The sequence below is a fragment of the Mya arenaria genome, chromosome 10 (assembly GCF_026914265.1).
Source record: "Mya arenaria isolate MELC-2E11 chromosome 10, ASM2691426v1".
Lineage (NCBI taxonomy): Eukaryota > Metazoa > Mollusca > Bivalvia > Myida > Myidae > Mya > Mya arenaria.
In genome coordinates this window covers 51,034,983-51,055,388 of record NC_069131.1, presented here as the reverse complement: position 1 = coordinate 51,055,388, position 20,406 = coordinate 51,034,983, and the positions used below count along the sequence as shown (strand labels likewise).

The 20,406-nt window shown below is 33.3% G+C and overlaps 1 protein-coding gene across 15 annotated transcripts in view; it reads left to right on the top strand.

The window, feature by feature from the left end:
* The window catches only part of LOC128206113 (zinc finger protein 768-like), an 83,509-nt gene that overhangs the window by 54,881 nt on the left and 8,222 nt on the right, over nt 1-20,406 (top strand). Inside the window, exon 5 of one of the 15 annotated variants that reach the window (XM_052908346.1) lies at nt 18,688-18,914. The exons of 5 other annotated variants lie outside the window; for them this stretch is intronic. In XM_052908346.1, the coding sequence (XP_052764306.1) occupies nt 18,688-18,899 (212 nt within the window). In that variant the 3' untranslated portion in view covers nt 18,900-18,914. Of the gene's footprint in view, nt 1-124; nt 343-1,402; nt 1,953-2,528; nt 3,053-3,913; nt 5,118-6,007; nt 6,220-8,802; nt 9,413-11,326; nt 12,577-13,397; nt 13,932-16,303; nt 16,552-18,687; nt 18,915-20,406 lie in introns of those variants that run through there. 9 more of the 15 variants (XM_052908365.1, XM_052908321.1, XM_052908337.1 and 6 more) reach the window with 9 other exon arrangements.

The following is a 20,406-nucleotide window of genomic DNA, read 5'->3' as shown; positions in this document are numbered from 1 at the left end:
AGTGTTGACTACTTTCTTACCAAACAATATCATGCTTGGATTTTATTCATTTGAACAATATTAAGCATTAACTCGCATCAGTATCTGTTCTCTATAAATACATATCTCCCTTGTCTCATTTCAGACATTATGTTCATGGGCAAGAAGAAGGTGTTCTGCTGCATGTACTGCGGTAAGATATTCCCGAATAAATGGCGGACAGTCAACCATGTTCTGATACACACGGGAGAGAAACCACACCAGTGTGAAATATGTCACAAGAGATTTACTGAGAAGAATACACTCCGGAGACATTTGGTATTACATGTGGACGCCTCACATCGTTAAATTTATGTGCTTATTCACATTGAGAAGCCACACCTGCGTGAAATATGTTACAAGAGATTTACTGAGAAAAATACACTCTGAAGACACCTGGGATTACATGTCGATACCTCGCACTGTTCAAGTGGGGACCGATCAACCATGTACACATCAGAGAAAAGCCACACCAGTGTGAAATATGTCACAAGAGGTATGCTCTGGAGGCATCTGGTATTGCATGTTGATACCTCCCATTGTTAAAGATGTGTGTTTGTGTGTCTCAAAAATATTCCACTGTGTTGAGTCATTTCTGAACAAATGACAATGTCCTTATTCTCACTTGAGAGAAACCAGGCTAGTGAGAATGATGTCAAAAGAGGTTTACTGCGGAAAAAAAGATTAAGAAGGCATCTGGTATTTGAAGTGGATTGAGGACTTGTTGAAGACGTGTGTGTCCAGAATGTTCCACTGTGGGAAATCGATTCAAAATTAATAGTAACCAATCAACCATGAGAGGAACAGGATTCATACAGGAGAAAAGCCACACTAGTTTAAAATATGTCACAATATTATTGATGATACACATCGTTGAGGACGTGTTGTTAAGGGCGTGTGTGTCTAGATTGTTCCACTATTGTGAATCATTCCCGAAATAGTGGCGAACATTAATTACCATGTGCTTATAAACACTGGAGGGATGCCACATCAGTGTTATATACGTTGTAATTAGAGATTCACAGATATATGTGTATGATATGATGATTGTTGTTAAATTTTAAGTTAACTATTAAAAATAAAACACAGATTGTTCGTTTTGTATGTGTAGAAAAAGTCTGTTTATGTTTAACATATTTTTTATTTGCATATGAACTTAAACGAGTTGTCATTTAACATTCTTTAAACAAGATAAGACAAAATTATAAAGTGAGCCTCGTTTTCAGTGTAATATAATCAAATTACACAATAAAAAGTGTAATTTAACTTAACATTGACATCATTTTTTGAAAAAGGAATGAAATCTTTTGGTCTCCGAATGTGTTTTTTGATAACCTATTTCCATATATTTGTATTATTCTACATATATATGTTTTCATTGCAGGTGTCCAGTTTATTGACAAGCTGAAGGTGTTCCGATGCCTGTTTTGTGGCAAGACCTTCCCGAGCCTGGGAAAAATTAACAACCATGTGCTGACCCACACCGGACAAAAGCCGCATCAGTGTGAAATTTGCCACAAGAGGTTTACAGAAAAGGGAACATTGAGAAAACATCTCAAAACTATGCATATATAGATGGATGAGTGATTTTGTGTTGAGAAATGGAGGCTGATTGGACTATGCCAGTTCTTGTGTGGCATCATATAATTTTTGGACCATTAATTCATTTTTTCCCCTACAAAGTGTTTGATTTATTATAAGCCACATCAGTGTGATAATACAGGCCATTTTTTCTGAATGAATTTTTTTCTCCAAATTCCAAGTTTCGTACTTTGGGTAAAATTTCTTGTAAAAAAGAAATGCGATCTAAGTTTCAAAACTGAAATACCATGTAAACTGCCTTTTAGTAGTTGTGTTGAAATTAAGCAAAAATTCAGTGTATATAAATATGTATTAAAAATAGGAGTTGTCATGGGTTTGCTCATTAAATAGGTGACCAGTGTAATGGGTGACCAGTGTATTATAGGATTCATTGAAATAGTAGAATAAAACTATAATAAAAGAACACATTGTGTCTTTTTGATTGCATGAACTTATGTCATGGTGTTATGTATGTAATTCAATTCAAGCTTTAAATTAAAGCATGTTATACAGGTATTAATTAGTTTAACATTAATCATGAAATCAGGATTGAGTGCTTTTAACTCAAGACTGTTTTACATTTGTTAAGATTGTATTTTTTGCAGGGACAATTGCATCAAAAACCGTAGGAATTACCTTTAAATGAAATATATATGATGGAAAACAATTCTTAAAGGGGTCTCGGCCTCTTTACCCTGTTTCGGTAAAAAAATAATGTCATACTCAAAACAGAAGCGCAGCTTTTCGGGATTGACAATTATCAACTGTTAAAACCCCTGGTTAAAGATATTTGTACAGAATATTTTCCCTCTCTTTAGCATTTTAGCATGTCAAAAAAGTTTAAATTGTGAAAAAACCCTGACCAACATAAAAAAACTGACCAACATTAATTACTTATTTAATTGAATGTTTTAAATACCTCATTTCAGGAATGGCAATTGATGGCAACAGGAAAGTGTTCCAGTGCTTGCTATGTAACAAGGCGTTCCCAACTCGATGGAAAGTGACCCAGCATGTGCTAATCCATACCGGACAAAAGCCGCATCAGTGCCCGCTATGCCAGAAAAGATTCACAGAAAAAGGGGCGTTAAAAAAGCACTCGGCCACACATTACAAGTACCTTTAACTGCATTCATATGGAAGCCAGGAAAGTGCAATGTGTTCTCTTAATAAAATATACTCTTATATACTAGTTTATCAGTTCATAGTGAAACAGAGCATACAGTGCATAATAATGTGTGTATTTGCATGTGTACCTTTTGGGGGGAAATATGGTAAACTGTTAACACTGCTTTTGATGTTAATATTAGTCATGTGTATTTTAGAATTGATTAAACTTTTGTTGCAATCTTACAAGTATGAACTACATGTAATTGTTACAAAAAACAATTGAATTTTTTAAATTTTGTGTTGTAATGTTGTAATTGTAATCATTGGATTATTGTAATGACTACCGTACATGTTTTATATCATTAATAGAGGCATTCTTTAAAATATATCTCATTATATACCAGTATTTATATAGTGCTTTATGTAAGCTGTTGTAAATTTGTTATTTTGTTAATGATAGGTTTTTATATACCAAACCTATAAGAAAAATAAATCTGAGATTTGCAATTATCTTTTATTTTCCTCATTTTGAGAGGTTAAAAGGCAAAAGGTTCTAAGGCTATCTTTAAAGAATTGTTTGTCTGCGGTCTTTAACTCTGCTATAGTCTAATCCTCCTTACTCGAACAGACCTCGGCTATTTTTCAAGGTTGACAGTTATCAGCTTTTAGTACTCCAGTACACAACCAACATGATAGTGAGTTATACTGTCATGTACAAGATGTTAAATAAAATACTGGTAACAGTTAGTGCAGTGGTTACTGCGTGCTTTTCTCAGTTTGATACCTGGGTGAGTTTGGTTTATGGTCATTAATACCGACAAGTCGATTTCTTTTGGGTAGTTCGGTTACCCCTATAATAAAAGACAACACTCACAAGTAGCATTGTGCCAACAGGAGTGAATAGTATACTGTTGTAATAATTTCTATTACAATCACAGTTCAGATATTACTTTGAACTTGTTTTGAACTGCTGTTTTTCTAACAAGATTTGAGACAACTATTTTTTGCTTTGTAATTGTTTGTATTTAAATATGCGAGCACATCATCACATATTTCACGTATGAAAGTTAACAATGATGTCATTAATCACATTGTTAACATGAACAAAGTTCTGAAAAATCAATCCGCCCATTGTAAAGCAAATAAGTTTAGTTAAAGTATGATGAAAATGTATAACTAATATTTTCCTTTATTTTAATTTCAGGTCCACGGAGGGATGTTGATGGAAGGGTAATCTACATTTGTAATGTGTGCCAGAAGATGTTCCGGAACAAGGCGAAGATGGCAAACCACTATATGATACACACAGGGGAAAAGCCATTCCAGTGTGAAACATGCTTCAAACGCTTCACCGAGAAGGGGTCCTTGAAGAGACATATGGTGGTTCACTTCACTTAAAGGATTTTGTGGCAACTGTGTTGCAGGAAAAGCAACCATTCTTTGGCAAAAAGCAAGAACCTATTTCAAGAGTCATATGGTTGTTCACTTCACTTGAGTTTTGTGGCAACTTTGTTGTGTGAATAGCAACTGTTCCTTGGCAAGAAGCAAGAACCTATTTCAAGAGTCATATGCTTGTTTATTCACTTAAAGGATTTTGTGGCAACTGTGTTGCAGGAAAAGCAACCATTCTTTGGCAAAAAGCAAGAACCTATTTCAAGAGTCATATATGGTTATTCATTCACTGAAAGGGTTTTGTGGCAATAGTTTTATGTCAATTGCTATTACAGTTGAACCCTGTTGGCTCCAAGTCCCGGGGCCGGCAAAAATACCTCGAGCCTCGAGAAGTTCGAGCCAAGAGGGAAGGTTTACTTTCAGTATTAAGAAATCATTCCTTTACATCCAGTCTGAGCCAACGAGGAAATCGAGCCAAGCGAATTCAAGAATTCGAGCCAACGGGGTCCGACTGTATGTTGTTGGCAGTTCTTGTAAAGGAGCAAGAACCTGCTTGAATAGACATATGGTTGTTTTTAATTTAAGGGTTTTGTGGAAACTGTGTTGTGTGAATAGTTGTTGGCAGTTCTTTGGCAATAAGGAAGAACCTATTTAAAGAGACATGGTTGCTCACTTTGATTAAAGTTTTTTTGTGACAATTTTGTTGTACAAATTTATCAGGCTGTTGGCAGTTCTGTGACGAAAAGAACCTACTGCTTCACAAACCTTCAACTTAGACATGTGCTACATGTTCCTCTCACTTCTGTCCGCCTGTAAATAGTGTAACGTAAGTTGTTATAATGTTTGACTCTGACACAATGGAAAGGATACTGTATAAACTGATAAACATTGTCGGTTATTCAGCAAACTTGTGTGCTTCACTGTCTGGCAGCTGATGCAATAGAAATGCATTTGAATTTTGTGTTTAATGTGCTTGCATTTGCTTGTATAATTATGTACACCAATTTGAAATAATATGTTTTTGCAATAAAATTATAATCTGTGTTCATAGACGACTAGTTTTAAATTCATCATTTGGTTTAAGTACAGTATGTGTTTCTGACCTTAGTTGTAAATGTTAAGCAATGTCTCTTGTTGGATTATCATTGGTGTTGAATGTTGTGTGGTCAGTGTGTGAGTGTTCAGTGCATTAGAAGGTGATTGGTCAGTGTGATGATGGCAGAGAGGTGACAAAAAGTCCTTATGTACGTCTTATAAGTGTGTTCTATAGGACACAGTAGCCATTTGTCACATTTTACACTTAGTTATTTTGCCAAGAAATTTCATCTGATTCGATGTAATAAAATTGTGTTTTGAACTACCGTATTTCCCCGACTATAAGGCTATCCCTTTATAAGACGACCCCTAACTTTGCCCATGAAATCTGGTGTTTTTGTCTTGACTAGGTTATAAGACGGGGTCAATTTTTAAAGCAAATCCAACACTTGAAATTCTCCAAGTCTGTGATAATGTTCAAGCTAAACAGTCGATTATCAACTACATTTGTTCATTTGCTTGAAGAAATTCACCGATTTAATGCCAACTGTGAACTCTCTAATGTGGAGGTAGGTTAAAAATAGAGCAAGGTTACGCGGTAACGGATTTATTTAAAGTATCTTTTTTTCATACAGCCATAGGTTCATTCATATTTGTAATAAACTCAAATATATTGGCCCCGGTAGCTGGAAAAGGATAGTATTTGAACCTATATTTTGGTTTAAAATGCAGCTAAAACAGAACTCAGAAATAGCCCTATAACTAGGACTACACTGGTGCCAATGGAAGGTATCAATATAAATATATTGAAACTTGATTCACAAATTTGTGTTATTAAACTAAACTTTACATTTACCCTTTTTTGTTCCAGGTGTAAGCAGAGGCGAAGAAAACAGGATAGTTTACAGTTGCAATGTTTGCTACAAACTTTTCCCATCCCGTTGGAAGGTGACAAACCATTTGTTGGTGCATACAGGAGAAAAACCGTTCAAGTGTAAACTGTGTGGAAAATGCTTCAACCAGAAAGGAACATTAAAGAGACATATTGGTGTACATTTGGGCAATTGAAGCATTTATGTGGGATGCAAGTTACTCCCAAGCCTGTAAATGGTGATCAACTACATTGGTGCTTACAGGAGAAAAAAAACCTGCAACTTTTAACTAACGCTATATTCAAAAGACATGTTGTTGTACATATGGCAAATTGAATGTTAACTAAACACATTGGTGCTTACCGGAGAAAGAAAAACATGCATGTTAAAAGTGTATTCAAAAGACTTGTTGTTGTACATATGTCCAATTAAAGTGTTTGGTGATGCAAGTTATTCCCAAGCCATTGAATGGTGACTAAACACATTGGTGCTTTCAGTGAAAGAAAAACATGCAAGTTTAAACTATATTCAAAAGACGGTGCTTTCAGTGAAAGAAAAACATGCAAGTTTAAACTATATTCAAAAGACATGTTCTTGTACATGTAGGAAATTAAAGTGTTTGGTGATGCAAGTTATTCCCAAGCCATTGAATGGTGACTAAACACATTGGTGCTTTCAGTGAAAGAAAAACATGCAAGTTTAAACTATATTCAAAAGACATGTTCTTGTACTTATAGGCAATTAAAGTGTTTGGTGATGCAAGTTATTCCAAAACCAGTGAATGGTGACTAAATTCATTGGTGCTTGCAAGTTGAAACTATATTCAAAAGACATATTGCTGTACATAATGGTATTGAAACACTGAATTGTTTTATGCTCAAGTAATTTTCAGTTTCAGACATTTTGGCCGCACTGGAGAAAATACTTACAATTGTAAGATATTTTGGAAATGTTTTACCAGAAATGGACTCTTTTTCTGCTGTACATGTATTCGGTATATATAGTTTTGTATAAATTGGGTGATTCCAGAAAGTGACAATCCATATTTTGGAACATTACTGTAAATACCAATCCAGAAGGCATAATAATAATTCCTGTATGTATTGGAACATAGAAACACAAACAGTTCCTTTCTCCAATGGACTATTATAAGCTTCAAATTGGTTCTTAAGACACAGTTGAAAAGCCATTATATTGCTGTACATATATTGAGAATTAAAGCATAACCCTATGATGTTGAATTCAAAGAAAATATTAGAGTGGTAATACAGCCTAATTATGTATGTATTGGGAAATAGAGACCAAAACATATGATGTCCATTCTCAAATGGCAGCCATTCTCACAGCCATTAGGCCTAAAAAAAAATATGTCTGTTTCGGGTAACCCGACCATACCTATAAAAATGCGCCGACCCTAACTATTTTTTTCCGTTTCAGAGCAAAAAAAATATCGGTAGCGAATAGAGAGTTACGAATGGCGGATAAATGCAGATTTTAATCAGAATTATTGTTTATATGATAAAACAAAGTCAGGCAATGACAGTAAGACTGCCATGTGCAAGAAAACACTCTGAACTTATGACAGATTTTGGAAAAAAAAAAAAAAAATCCCTACCTACCCTACCTAGAAATTTTGGGAAGGTTACCTGAAACAAACAATTTATTTTTTTTTGGCCTTATCAGTGTTTGTACATTTGTGATATTAAAGCATAACTAATTGCCATGTCAGCGCAATGAAATCTTCTACAAACAACTGAAAGCCAACTAAGTGATACTATGTTGTATGTAAGAAAAAAAGGTAAACAAAGGTGAGTATTATGTTGCCAACGATTATAGTACCTTATTACTGAGTGTTGAAGACTGAGGGCTAAGAAGCAATGGCTACTTGTGTAACATGTCACTTATAGACAGCTTGAAGATGTCATTCTGGCTGCCAATATTGTATAGAACTTGTTATTATTTCTTTGGTTTGATGAAAGTTGGCCAGAATGTTCATGGATTGGTCAATATTCTTCCAATGTTTACTGTTGACCAATTAATTCGCTTTTATGCTCAAACTAACAAATTCAACCTGTGGATCACTCATCAAGCTTTATATAATTCATTTGGCTGTGGCTTATCATTATATGGAAGAAAAAAATCATATATATAGATATATAGATAGGTGGCTAAATGCTTTGATAAGATAGGATGGTCATTTGTTTTGTATGATTGTTTACATCTTTCTACTAGTATCACATTGATTTCAAGTTCTTTGTTTTACTAAACTGTTATTAAAATAATTGTAATATAAAGCTAACTGTGTGATTGCCTTCTTAATGTGTATCCCAATCATTCTGTTATCAAAGTAAACTACTATGAATGAAGGTATTTTTTGGTATGTTTCAAACCTTGCTGCTAAAGAAGCAAAAAAAACAAACTTGTTTAAACGCAATTCCGAAAAGAAAGTTAAACTATTAAAAAGTAGCCAACATTGAAAAGGAAATTATTCAAAAGTAGCAAACATTAAGATTAAGGGCGGACAGTGTATACCATATAATTTGACAAAATTGAGCTGAATTAATGTCGGGAGTGACATGGCCTATTGTTTCCATGTTACTATTTCCTCTTTGCAAGATGGATGGTGAATTACGTAATATTTCCAATCTCTACCATAAAAGATGTCTAATCAGAAATTTGCATGAATTTTTAATCATTTAAAATTTCACTTTAAAATGAATGAAAGTTATCGCAAGTTGCAGTTGATAATTTATTGCAGGGATTATAAAATTGTTTTTTCTTCTTCTTTTTTCAGATGTTACGGATGAAGCATCAGATTACGCTGGAATAGGAAGAATTCGTGCAAAGAAATACCAGTGTCCACTGTGTGCAAAGAGGTTTGTCGATCGAACCAAGCTGACAAGCCATCTGAGAACACATACGGGCGAGAAGCCATTTGTTTGTCACATTTGTAATAAGGGGTTTGCTGAGAAGTCACATGTGCGGCGCCACCAGATAGTACACATGAAAAAGAAGTGAATAATCAGCGGAAAATTGAAACACTTAATCGGTCTTTTTATGCGTTTGGCATATTAAATTTTGTATTGTATGAAAAATTGTTGAATAGAAGAAAAGAAAAGTCCATAACAAGCTGCATTATACATGTAAAATAGTGATATTCTCTTGAGAAGGACCTAATGACTGACCATTTTAGTAGTAAGTTAGTACTTTTTCAGTGAATACCTTATATTTTCTGTAGGGATTTCCCCTTTGTAGCATTTAGACTGTAAATTAAAGGAGAATGGTGTGATATATAGGCTTTATATTTCTTGCAAATTCTGGTGATAGAAAATTTTAAACCTGAAAGTATTTATTATTGGCATTAAAATATTTAGCAGTCGATCCATTTTGGAACTGTTGTTTTTCATTATTTCCAAATTTTAAACCTGAAAGTATTTATTATTGGCATTAAAATATTTAGCAGTCAATCCATTTTGGAACTGTTGTTTTTCATTATTTCCGATTGATCTTATTAAAGAAATTTGCATTCATTTTAAGAATTCATTATTGTATAATTATAAGTTTTCATATTTGTGTATGACTTAATAATGTGAACTGGAACTGTTGTTTTTCATTATTTCCGATTGATCTTATTGAAGAAATTTGCATTCATTTTAAGAATTCATTACTATTGTATATAAGTTTTCATATTTTTGTATGACTAAATAATGTGACTGGTAACCTTCAGACATGTGAACTCTACCGGCAGTAAGTAAAATCTACAACTTTTTAGACCTTCCTACTGCCATAAGGCTCTGCTGAGGTAAACAACTGCTTTGAAAACAATAAACAAAAAAATATTTTTTTAACCTTCAAATTTCATGTTTGATATTACAGGAGAGAAAAAACATGCAAGTTTAAACTATATTCTAAAAAGATGTTCTTGTACATATGGTCAATGAAAAGTGTTTGGTGATGCAAATTTTCCAAGCCAGTGTGAATGGTGACTGAAACACATTGGTACTTACAGGAAAACAGCAAGTGTAAACTACATTGCGAAAGCCAACTTAATGATATTATGTTGCTTATGAGAGGAAAGGTGAAGAAGTGTATTATATGTTGTGAATGAGTGTCTTAACTGATTGTTGAATCAGGTGAAGACTGAGGGTTAAGAACCAATTGCTGTGTGTTTTACATCTCCATTATAGACAGCTTGAAGATGTCTTTCTGGCTGCCAATATTGTATTATATAGAACTTGTTATTTATCTTATTGAAGAAATTTGCATTCATTTTAAGAATTCATTCTTTGGTTTGATGAAAGTTGGCCAGAATGTTCATGGATTGGTCAATATTCATCCCATGTTTAATGTTGACCAATTTATTTGCTTTTATGCACAAACTAACAAATACAAGTTGTGAATAACTCATCCAGCTTCATGTAACTGGCTGTGGCTTATCATTGTTTGGAAGAAAAAAGCATGTATAGATTTGACATATCATATGTAGATAGGTTACTAATGCTTTTTAAGATGGGATGGTCAAAATTAAACGTTTTGATGTTTACATCTTTGTACATAGTATTACATTTTTTTTGTTTAACTTAACTGTTATTAAAGTAATTGTATTTAAAAGCTGTGTGATTGTGCCCTTATTCTGTTTTTAAAACCCCAATGTTTTCAGATATAGAGTAAACTATCATGAATGAAGCAGTTGTTTTTTGTTATCTCCAATCTTGCTGCTGATCAAGTAGCAAAAAAACTTCTTTTAACACATTTCCGAAAAAAAAGTTTAATTGTTCAAAAGTAGCCAAGAATCAGCAGGTAGTTATTCCAAAGTAACCAACATTGTGAATGGCAATCCATATTTTTTTTTTTTATAGTTCGACCCAATTGAGCTGGTTCGTAAAGCCAGAGATACATGGCCTATTATTTCCATGTTACTATATCCTCTTCACAAGATGGATGGTGAAACCATGTCAGCGATACCCTAAATTATTCACAATATATACCATACAAGATGTATAAGCAGAAGTGCATTAATTCTTATCGAATGCTATATAATTTGACTAAATTGAGCTGGTTCGTAATGCCGTATTTACAAGGCAGTTAATATCTTATTTTAAGTGAACATTACTTATAATTTTTTCTTCACAAGATGGATGGTGAAACCATGTCAGCGATACCCTAAATTATTCACAATATATACCATACAAGATGTTTGAGTTGAAGTGTGCATGAATTTTTTTTTTTGTGACATCACTACTTATAAATGATAGTTATCGCAAATTGCAGTTGGCAATTTATTACAGGTATTTTAACTCTTTTTTTTATTTTTTCAGGTGGAGATTTTACAGATGAGGCATCGGATGACTCTCAAATGGGAAGAATTCGTGCAAAGATATTCCATTGCCCACTGTGTGCAAAGATGTTTGGCGATCGAACCAAGCTGATGAACCATCTGAGAACACATACGGGCGAAAAACCGTTTGTTTGTCACATTTGTAACAAAGGGTTTGCTGAGAAGTCGAACCTGCGTCGCCACCAGATAGTTCACATGAAAAAGAATTAAGAAATCTGTAAAATTAAAAAATCTGTAAAATTAATACCCTTAGTTGGCCTTTTAGGAATTTTGCATATTAATTATTTAGATAAATTATGTATTATATGAATTCTGAATAATCAGTGGAATATTAAAACAGTTAATTGCTGTTGTAGACATTTTGTATACTTAACTAAGTATGGTAGGAATGATTGCTGAATAGACAAAAAGGAATAGTACATACATGTAGCAAGCTGCATTATATGTGTGAATAGTGATATTCTCTCACGAAGGACCAAATGGCTGATCATTTAAATAGATGAAAGTTTTTACTTCTTCAGGGAATACTATACTTTTCCTTTGGGATATCCCATTTGAAGCACTAAGACTGTGAAATATAGAAAGTATTATATAGCTATCATATTTTGTGCATATAATGGTGATAAGCAATATTAAGAACTATATACATGTTTGCCATTATAATTGGCATTAAATGATTAATGTTTGATGATGCTGTTAAATCAACATTCTAATAATGTTTGATGATGCTGTTAAATCAACATTCTATCCGATTTTGAACTGTTGTATTCAAATCAGCACTCTCACAGAATGACCGCATATTTTTTTTTTTAGTGTTGGAATGAGCCAATAATCTAAATGTCTGGACACCATTGATATAAGAAGGCTGTCTAAAGATAAGATTGCAGTTTTTCATACTTATGGTAAAGAAAATGATGCTTTATGCCAAATGCCTTACTAACGCTTTAAGAAAATTGAAATTTTCGGCCTTTTTAAAAAAATTGAGATATGCTCTAATGAGAGATATCTAATAATTACTGAATTGAAGGCATTCAAAATTAATGCCAAAATCAGCTGATTCTGCAACAAATATTTTAAAAACGTCAAAACTGTCTATCTGTGAGAGTGCAGCTTTAATGATTTCTGGTATCTAAGAAATTTGCATTCATTTTTAGAATACATTGTTGTAAATAAGTTTACATATACTTATGACTTTATTCAGCGAACCTTTTATAGCGATAATATGCTGTTAATATGTTTTTAACACACAAGTATTTTTTTGATTTCCTTTATGCTAAAAGTTGTCATTAATCATTGTTTTTAATCATAGTGTGTTAAGTAGAATTTTTTATAGAGAAATAAATGTGTAGTGTATTTGTGTTGGTGTCTTTAGAGGGGTTTTCAGAAGCATTATTCAATATTATTCTTATCCTTATCCTTAGATATGCCTCAGTCATTCGATTTAGTCTGTTGGCAGTCTAGTATTAAAGGTGTCTGCCTCTCCCCAAGAGGCCGTGGGTTTGATTAGCACTAGGGCTACTTTCTCATGGCCTCTCAAAAAGGACACAGTACTGGTTTCTGCACAGGAAACATACTTGATAATGCATACTTTGATTAGATTTTCCTTTTCCTTTTTTTCTTCATTTAGTATTGTTGGGATAAGAGTGAGGTTTGTGCGATTAAACTGGTTTAAACCCCCAGTAAATTTACATTTTACTGACCGTTCCAAGGCTGTACTTAACAATCCTTGATAAACTTACCTAGTTTTTTTTATATATATATAATATGTATGCACTGTACTGTTTGTGGAGATTTGTGCTGCTCTTCCATGTTTCTTGTTTAAGATTTTTTGTTTTTATGTTCTATGTCTTTGGCGTTTACCCAGTGCCATTAAACCAGGTTTATGTTTAAACTTTTTGCTGAGCTTGTTTCTGTAGTTTTTTGCATAAATATTGAAAGTGATTATATAAGCTATCAGCTTTCATCACAATCAAACTTACATAAATTAGTATAAACTATATACTAAATATTATAAGATTAATTAATCTAAAGTATCATTGTCGGTTTTTCAGATTCTCATTGGATCCACACATCAGATGGTGAGGTATTGCATGTCCAGAAGGTATCCACCAACAAAGGGAATAGCCTACAGTGTAATGTGTGCCGTAAAGTGTTCAGGGACACATGGAGGCTTCGGAACCATTACAGACTACACACGGGCGAGAAACCGTATAGGTGCAATGTTTGTCAGAAGTCGTTCCGTGAAAAATCACACTGCACGAAACATTTGAAGATTCATAAAATGCAAAATGATAAACAACAGACGGTGGATGTGAAAAGTGAAACAACGGCGCCTGAAATGGTGAAAATTGAAAATTTGACTGACAAGAAAGATGAATCCATTATGCATGACACGCAAAGCAATGAACCAATGATTGAGGTGAAAAAGGAAACCTTGATAGATTTTTATGAAGATATTTGAAATAATGATGATGATGATATTTATGATAATGGTGACTGTGGAAAAATATAATAGAAAGTGTGAGATGATTAATGATGATGATATTTATGATAAAGGTGTGAGAAGTTAAACCAAGTGAAATAATGTCATGTGAAATGAGACTATACAATCGAAACTTTATTAGTATTGTAACACCTGAAGTTTATATGATAATATATAAATGTGTGTGTTTATTATAATATGAACTTTTTCGGTATTACTTTTGAATAAATAAATTTTAAACTTGTAGAATTTTTGCACATATTTATATTCAGTCAAAGGAAATATGAATAAGCAAATGCTGTAGAAGGAAACAAACTAGCAGGAAATGAAAATGATGAAAACAACAACAATAATAGCAAACCAATAACTCAAGTCAAATGCATCCCTCACAAACTTAAGAAAACACCTTTGTTAAGTCAACATATTGTGTATTTTATTAAATTAAAAAGTGAAAATCCTCTATGTCATTTTAGTTGTACACCTGACACTTTCATGCCATGCCTTCAATTCAACTTCCGGTTTTAATCCTTAGCTGAATGCAGATGTTCTCCTTTGTACAAAAAATATTGTAATCTTAGGCATCAAAATGTTTGAGAAACAAGCATGGCTGTTAAATATTATTATGATTATTAGTATCAGCTCTACATATACCTTTTTGATTAAAGTTTATGGTACAACGATATATAATTTAGTGAAAAAGAGGTAGTGAAAAATACACCTTGGTTTCATTCAATTTAGTGTAATGGCGATTGTTTAAAGTATACTGGTCTTGCACAATGGGCTTGTTATTAAAAGCAGAACTTAATCAATTAAAAACAACGCACAGCATTTACTTCCCTTTGCATTATTAAACAGTTGCTCATCAAGGGAGATCACTGAAGTGATTCTACACCAGTTTTGCGTTATCTTTGATTCGGTCAAAATAGTTTTTCCTAAAACAGTTGTGAATTGATCTGAGAAAGGGTACGCCCTAATACTAATTTGTACTTGTGCCGATGTTTGATTGTGTATTGTAATTGACAGATTTGAAAGCGAATTCATGCCAATTACAACCGGACCTTATCAGTATATCTGTAGCTTTGATTATCATTGTAGCCTTTATTGAGTGAGATGAAAACAATTATTGTTGTAGGGCCATATTCTTTTGTACAAGCACATTATGGGGGACACCTCTGACATCAATTCTTTTCTCATTTCAGCTGATGTCCTGGAGAGCGCTTCAAAGCTTTTCAAGTGTGACCTGTGTTTGAAGTACTTCTCAAGCAACTGGAAGTTAAAGACTCACATGAGAATACATACTGGCGAGAAACCATTTGAATGCCACATTTGCAAGAGACTCTTCAACCAGAAGAGCTCCCTGGGGAGACACATTATGAGACACAACAAGAAGATGTCATATGAAGGAGATATATTTGATATATGAATACACTGTTTGGGTGTTGACTTTTAAAGGTGTTTTTCAACTAGAAAAACTCATTTTGCTAGTGGCATAAAATGAGCAACAAAAGGGGTTCTAAAGTTAAGGATTAATCCTTATGTAGGGATTGAGATTTTAACTAATGTACAGTTGTAAAGATTATTTTTGCTTTAAGGCCATTTGCATTAAAAACAGGAGGAAGTTCCTTGAAATGAGAATATGAGTGACTTTGGAAAGAATTTCTAGATGTCTAAGCTCCTTTACCCTGCTTTGGCATAGATTCCTTATACTCGAACAGACCTTTGGCAGTTTTTGGTTGATTCTAACTTTAAAAAACTTAGAAAAGGTATACCAGTATTATTCAGCGAGGCATTTTGAGTTGAAAAATACACAGTAGTGTTACAATATAAAAGGAATGACATTGTTTAATTGTACATATTTTGAACTGGCAGGTAACAATGCCTGTATTTAAATCTGAAAGGAATTCATGAACATGAGCTATTGGTGAACACTTTTTGAAGTGGGAGGTTTCCATTGTTATGTACTGTGAGCTATTGGTGAACACATTTTGAAGTGGGAGGATTTCATTGTCACGTACTGTGAGCTATTGGTGAACACATTTTGAACTGAAAGGTCACCATAAACGCTTGTTGTTTTTATGCAAGCAATCTGAGTAGAAGATCATATATTAAATGAGTTAATAATATAACCAAAGACAAACTTCAGTGCAATGATGAATGTGTGAACCAATGAAGTGATTTGTAATTGAAACTTACTTATGCACCTACAACTGCGTTTAAGTTGACTGCACTAAAGCACAGACCAATACAATTTGAGTGAAGCAAACATTTTCATGTTACAAAAGTGACTTATTTTAGTGTTGTACTTATATTATAGATACTGATACATTTTTTTGCATATTTTTTGTGTTAGAACTACCAAATATATTCAATAAAATATGAAGGATAACAATGCTATTTGGATTATTTCAAAGGTAATAGAGACTTTTGTTATCATGAAATTTTGCATGTTTTTTTAGTACTGATTTTATTTTTCAGGTGGACAAACTAGCCAGCCCTGTCCATACTGCGGTAAAAGCTTTCCAACGAATACAAGATTGAGGAGACACCTTATCATTCATACACAAGAGAGGCCATTTCAGTGTCATGTCTGCCTGAAACGATTCAACATGAGGAGTCACCTTAAAACTCATATGGTTACGCATATGAAACTGTAATTCTACTAAACTATGCAGGAGGAGGTGCCACCTTAAAAAACATGGTTATGCATATGAAACTGTAATTCTACTAAATGATGCAGGAGGAGGTGCCACCTTAAAAAACATAAGGTTACGCATATGAAACTGTAATTCTACTAAACGATGCAGGAGGAGGTGCCACCTTAAAAAACATATGATTACGCATATGAAACTGTAATTCTTCTAAACAATTCGGGAGGAGGTGCCACCTTAAAAAACATATGGTTACGCTTATGAAATTTTAATTCTACTGAAGGATTTAAGAAAGAAACCACCTTTAAGAAAGGAACCACCTGAAAACCCATATGGTTACACATATGAAAATTTAATTCTACTAAAGGATTTAAGAAAGGAACCACCTTAAAACCCATATGGTTATGCATATGAAACTGAAATTCTACTTAACGATCAGAGGGGAGGAGCCACCATAAAACCCATATCGATATGGTTTCTCATCTGAAACTATAATTCTACTAAACGATCTTAGAGGAGGAGCCACCTTAAATCCCATATGGTTACTTTTATGAAACGCTGTAATTCTACTAAATAGTGCAGGAGGAGGAGCCACCTGAAAACCTATATGGTTTCTCATTTGAACTGTGAAAACTAGTATTTAATTAAAGTAGATCAAGTGATGTTTTATGTTGGAGAAAAATTTAAAAATAATGTGTATTCTCATATGAATTGGAAAGCATGTATTAAAATATTACATGTGATCTTTTATGTTAGAGAATATCTTAAAATCCATATGATTTCTGGAATGAAATTGAAAAACTAAAATTGAAACTGTAATAAGTGATGTTTTATGTTAGAGAAAATTCCAAGTGCTGGTGAAAAAACCTGTAGCTGTGTGATATATGTCTAAATTCTTTGTGGGAAAATGTATGTGACTGCTTGAGCATTGTGAAATTATTGTGCATCATGGAACATTAGTGTATCTGAATGGAACTGGAAGGTGGCAGAATTTGCAATTAAGCAAAAACTGTTTCATTTGTGGAGTAGCTTTATTAAGACATTTGTGCGAGAAGGTCATAAACATATCTCTATTGAAGCAAACTACTTTTTTATTTGTTGTAAACTCACAAATTTGTACTGAATGCTACTTTTAAGGCATGTGTAATGGTGAATTAAATATGTTATCAGAATGGGATTCATCAGTTTTGTAAATATATTTTTGGGATTTCTGTACCTTTAATAGAGTAAAACTTAAGTAAATATGTATTCCCACATGGTAGTGAAATACGAATTTGTATGTGGAATTTCTTTTGATCTTAACTTTGTAAAGGTTACATCTAGGGTTTAAGCCAGGTTTAAAAAAAGACAATGTTGCAGAAAAGGGACAGGGTGCTGAGGGACAAAATGGCAAATTGAACTGGGCAATGAATATTTAAAAGCATTATGAATTTCATTAAAGATGTTAGAAATTGTACATATTTGAACTAATATTCGGTTTCAACTACTAAAATGTAAAGTTTGTTTGAATTCATAATCATAATCATATAGGTTTTAAACAAAACAAATGAAATATTTGATTAACTAAAGCATTTCATTTTTCGAAGGCAGGAGGGTGCACATTCTGGTCTCCATGAGGGCAAAAGGGTGCTACCAAAAAAGGACAGGATGGAGAACACTCTCATAACCCTCTAGCTAAACCCTGGACTCTCTGTATGATCTATTTGTATGTAAAGTGAAGGCAACCCTATGTTTGGAAATAAAAGTAATTCATTATGGTACTTCTTGGTTGACATGAAAAGATAAAATATCCATGTAAAACAAGATCATCACCTCTTCAATTTACATTTAGTTAGTATTATTTTCTGCTTTTATGCAAAATCTTCAAAGCATTTGCATATAACCTCAACAAATTAAGAAGTCAAATTTGATTATAAACCAATACTACATAAGTGTATCCCATTTGTTAGATGCTTTATAGTAACCAGCTGTCTGGTTAGCGCCCCACTTCACATCTATGCAACTCCAGGCCTTTGCACATGGTAGTTTGGTTTGTAGTCACCAAGCCAGACAAGTTGGTGTCCTCTGGGTACTTAAGTTTTCCCCACAACACAAGACCACATTCACGCGTAACATATGCCAACGTGAGTGATTGATATAATGTTGTACATAACTTGTTTCTCTATCCTTGTAAAATGAATAAGTTTAAACTAAGCATACTTTCTTTTACAGATCAACATGAGTCAGAGCCTGAAAGAACCTGTGCGTTTTGTGGAAAGGTGTTTAGTAACAAGTACAATCTGAGGCGCCACATCCTGATCCACACAGGAGAGAAGCCATACGAATGTGACATCTGTGGAAAGCGTTTTAACGACCAGAGCAATCAGCGGGCCCATAAATCAGTGCACATTGAAAGGGAGCTTCTCAAAAAGATAATGCAATAAATATTTTTAAATGGAATTTCTCATTACTATTTTAAAGGGAGTGAACATCCAACCAGAGTTTCTTGTCAAGACATTGTTGCCACAAGAGTTAAAAAGAGTTTCCCTTGAAAGATTAAAATGCTACGAGCATTACTCAAAATGTGATTGCCATTGAGATTTTAAACAGTGTTTCTGAAAATATTTCACCATGAGAGTGTGTTTGTAAAAAGATTTAGCCACAACATTTTGGAGTTTTTCTCATGAGATCTTGTCATGCAGTTGAGTTTTCTTGAAAGTACTTTTCCATGAAATTGTGATAAGATATTGGCATGATTGTATAAGGAGTGTTTCTGACAAGATTTGACCATGAGAGTTTGAAATGTGCTCCTGCAAAGAATTTGCCATGAAAGTAAATGTTGAATGATTATGCAAACATTAAACAAAAAGGTACATGTATATGTAAGGTGACAAATACATGTTTATGTTAAAATATGAAGAGAAAGTGGTAGTGTTAAAATATAAAGATAATGTCTCATTTTTGTTTAATTGCACATATTTTGAGTTGGAAAGCGTCCATGAACATATTAAATCTGAAAGGTATTCAAAATTTTGCCATGAGAGGTTTAAAGAATGTTTCTTAAAGCGATATTGCCATGTGAGTTTAGGTGCGATTCCCATTTTCTATACCGATGCACCTGTCCAGAATTTGTTTTACCAACTATGCTTGATATTTGATATTTTACCAAAGTTGAAAACATATGCCCAAAAAGATTGCTGAATTTTAGTAATTATGTGGTATCTTGATTAAGGATGATATGAGCATAAACTGGTCATAAATAAGTTTAAATGAAATTAAACATTTAATGATTAGTAAAGGGGCCAGTAATAGGTTGATACAAAAGAGTGTTATAACTGAAGCATTTGTGTACAGAAGCTATGAAACCTATTGATAGAGGCTGATTTTTTAAAAATCTGTACACAGATATGCTTTTAATGTTTTGACCATCAAAGTCAAAAGAGTTAAACATAATAATGCATTTAAATGTTGTTATTTTTTTACATCAACTTATACAATCTATATTGTTCCCTGCTAAAGACTTTGTAATATTGTTAATGCAGCAAGTGAAGTAATAATAGAATATAGGTTGATACAAAAGGGTTGCTTAGCTTTCTCAATGAATATCTTTGTTTTGTATTTTATAATTAAACATGATCATTTTTTATAGTTAAACATTCCAGCAACTATGTTAGTTAAGTTGTGCAAATTATGCTTCATGTATTCGCTCAAAGATGATGAAATTTCCATATTGTTGTTGGTGTTGTTTTTGTAAAACCCTGGTACCTTCTGAGGCATTTAGGGAGTGCTTGACATTGCCACATGCAAATCATTACAATTATACACGAGAAAATGCTTCACGAAAGCATGTTCATCTCAGCATAATATGGGAAAGATTATCACATTAAGGCCTAAAAAAAATTCCTTTTCAAAAATAGGTAGGGTAGGTAGGCTTTTTTATTATTATTTTTT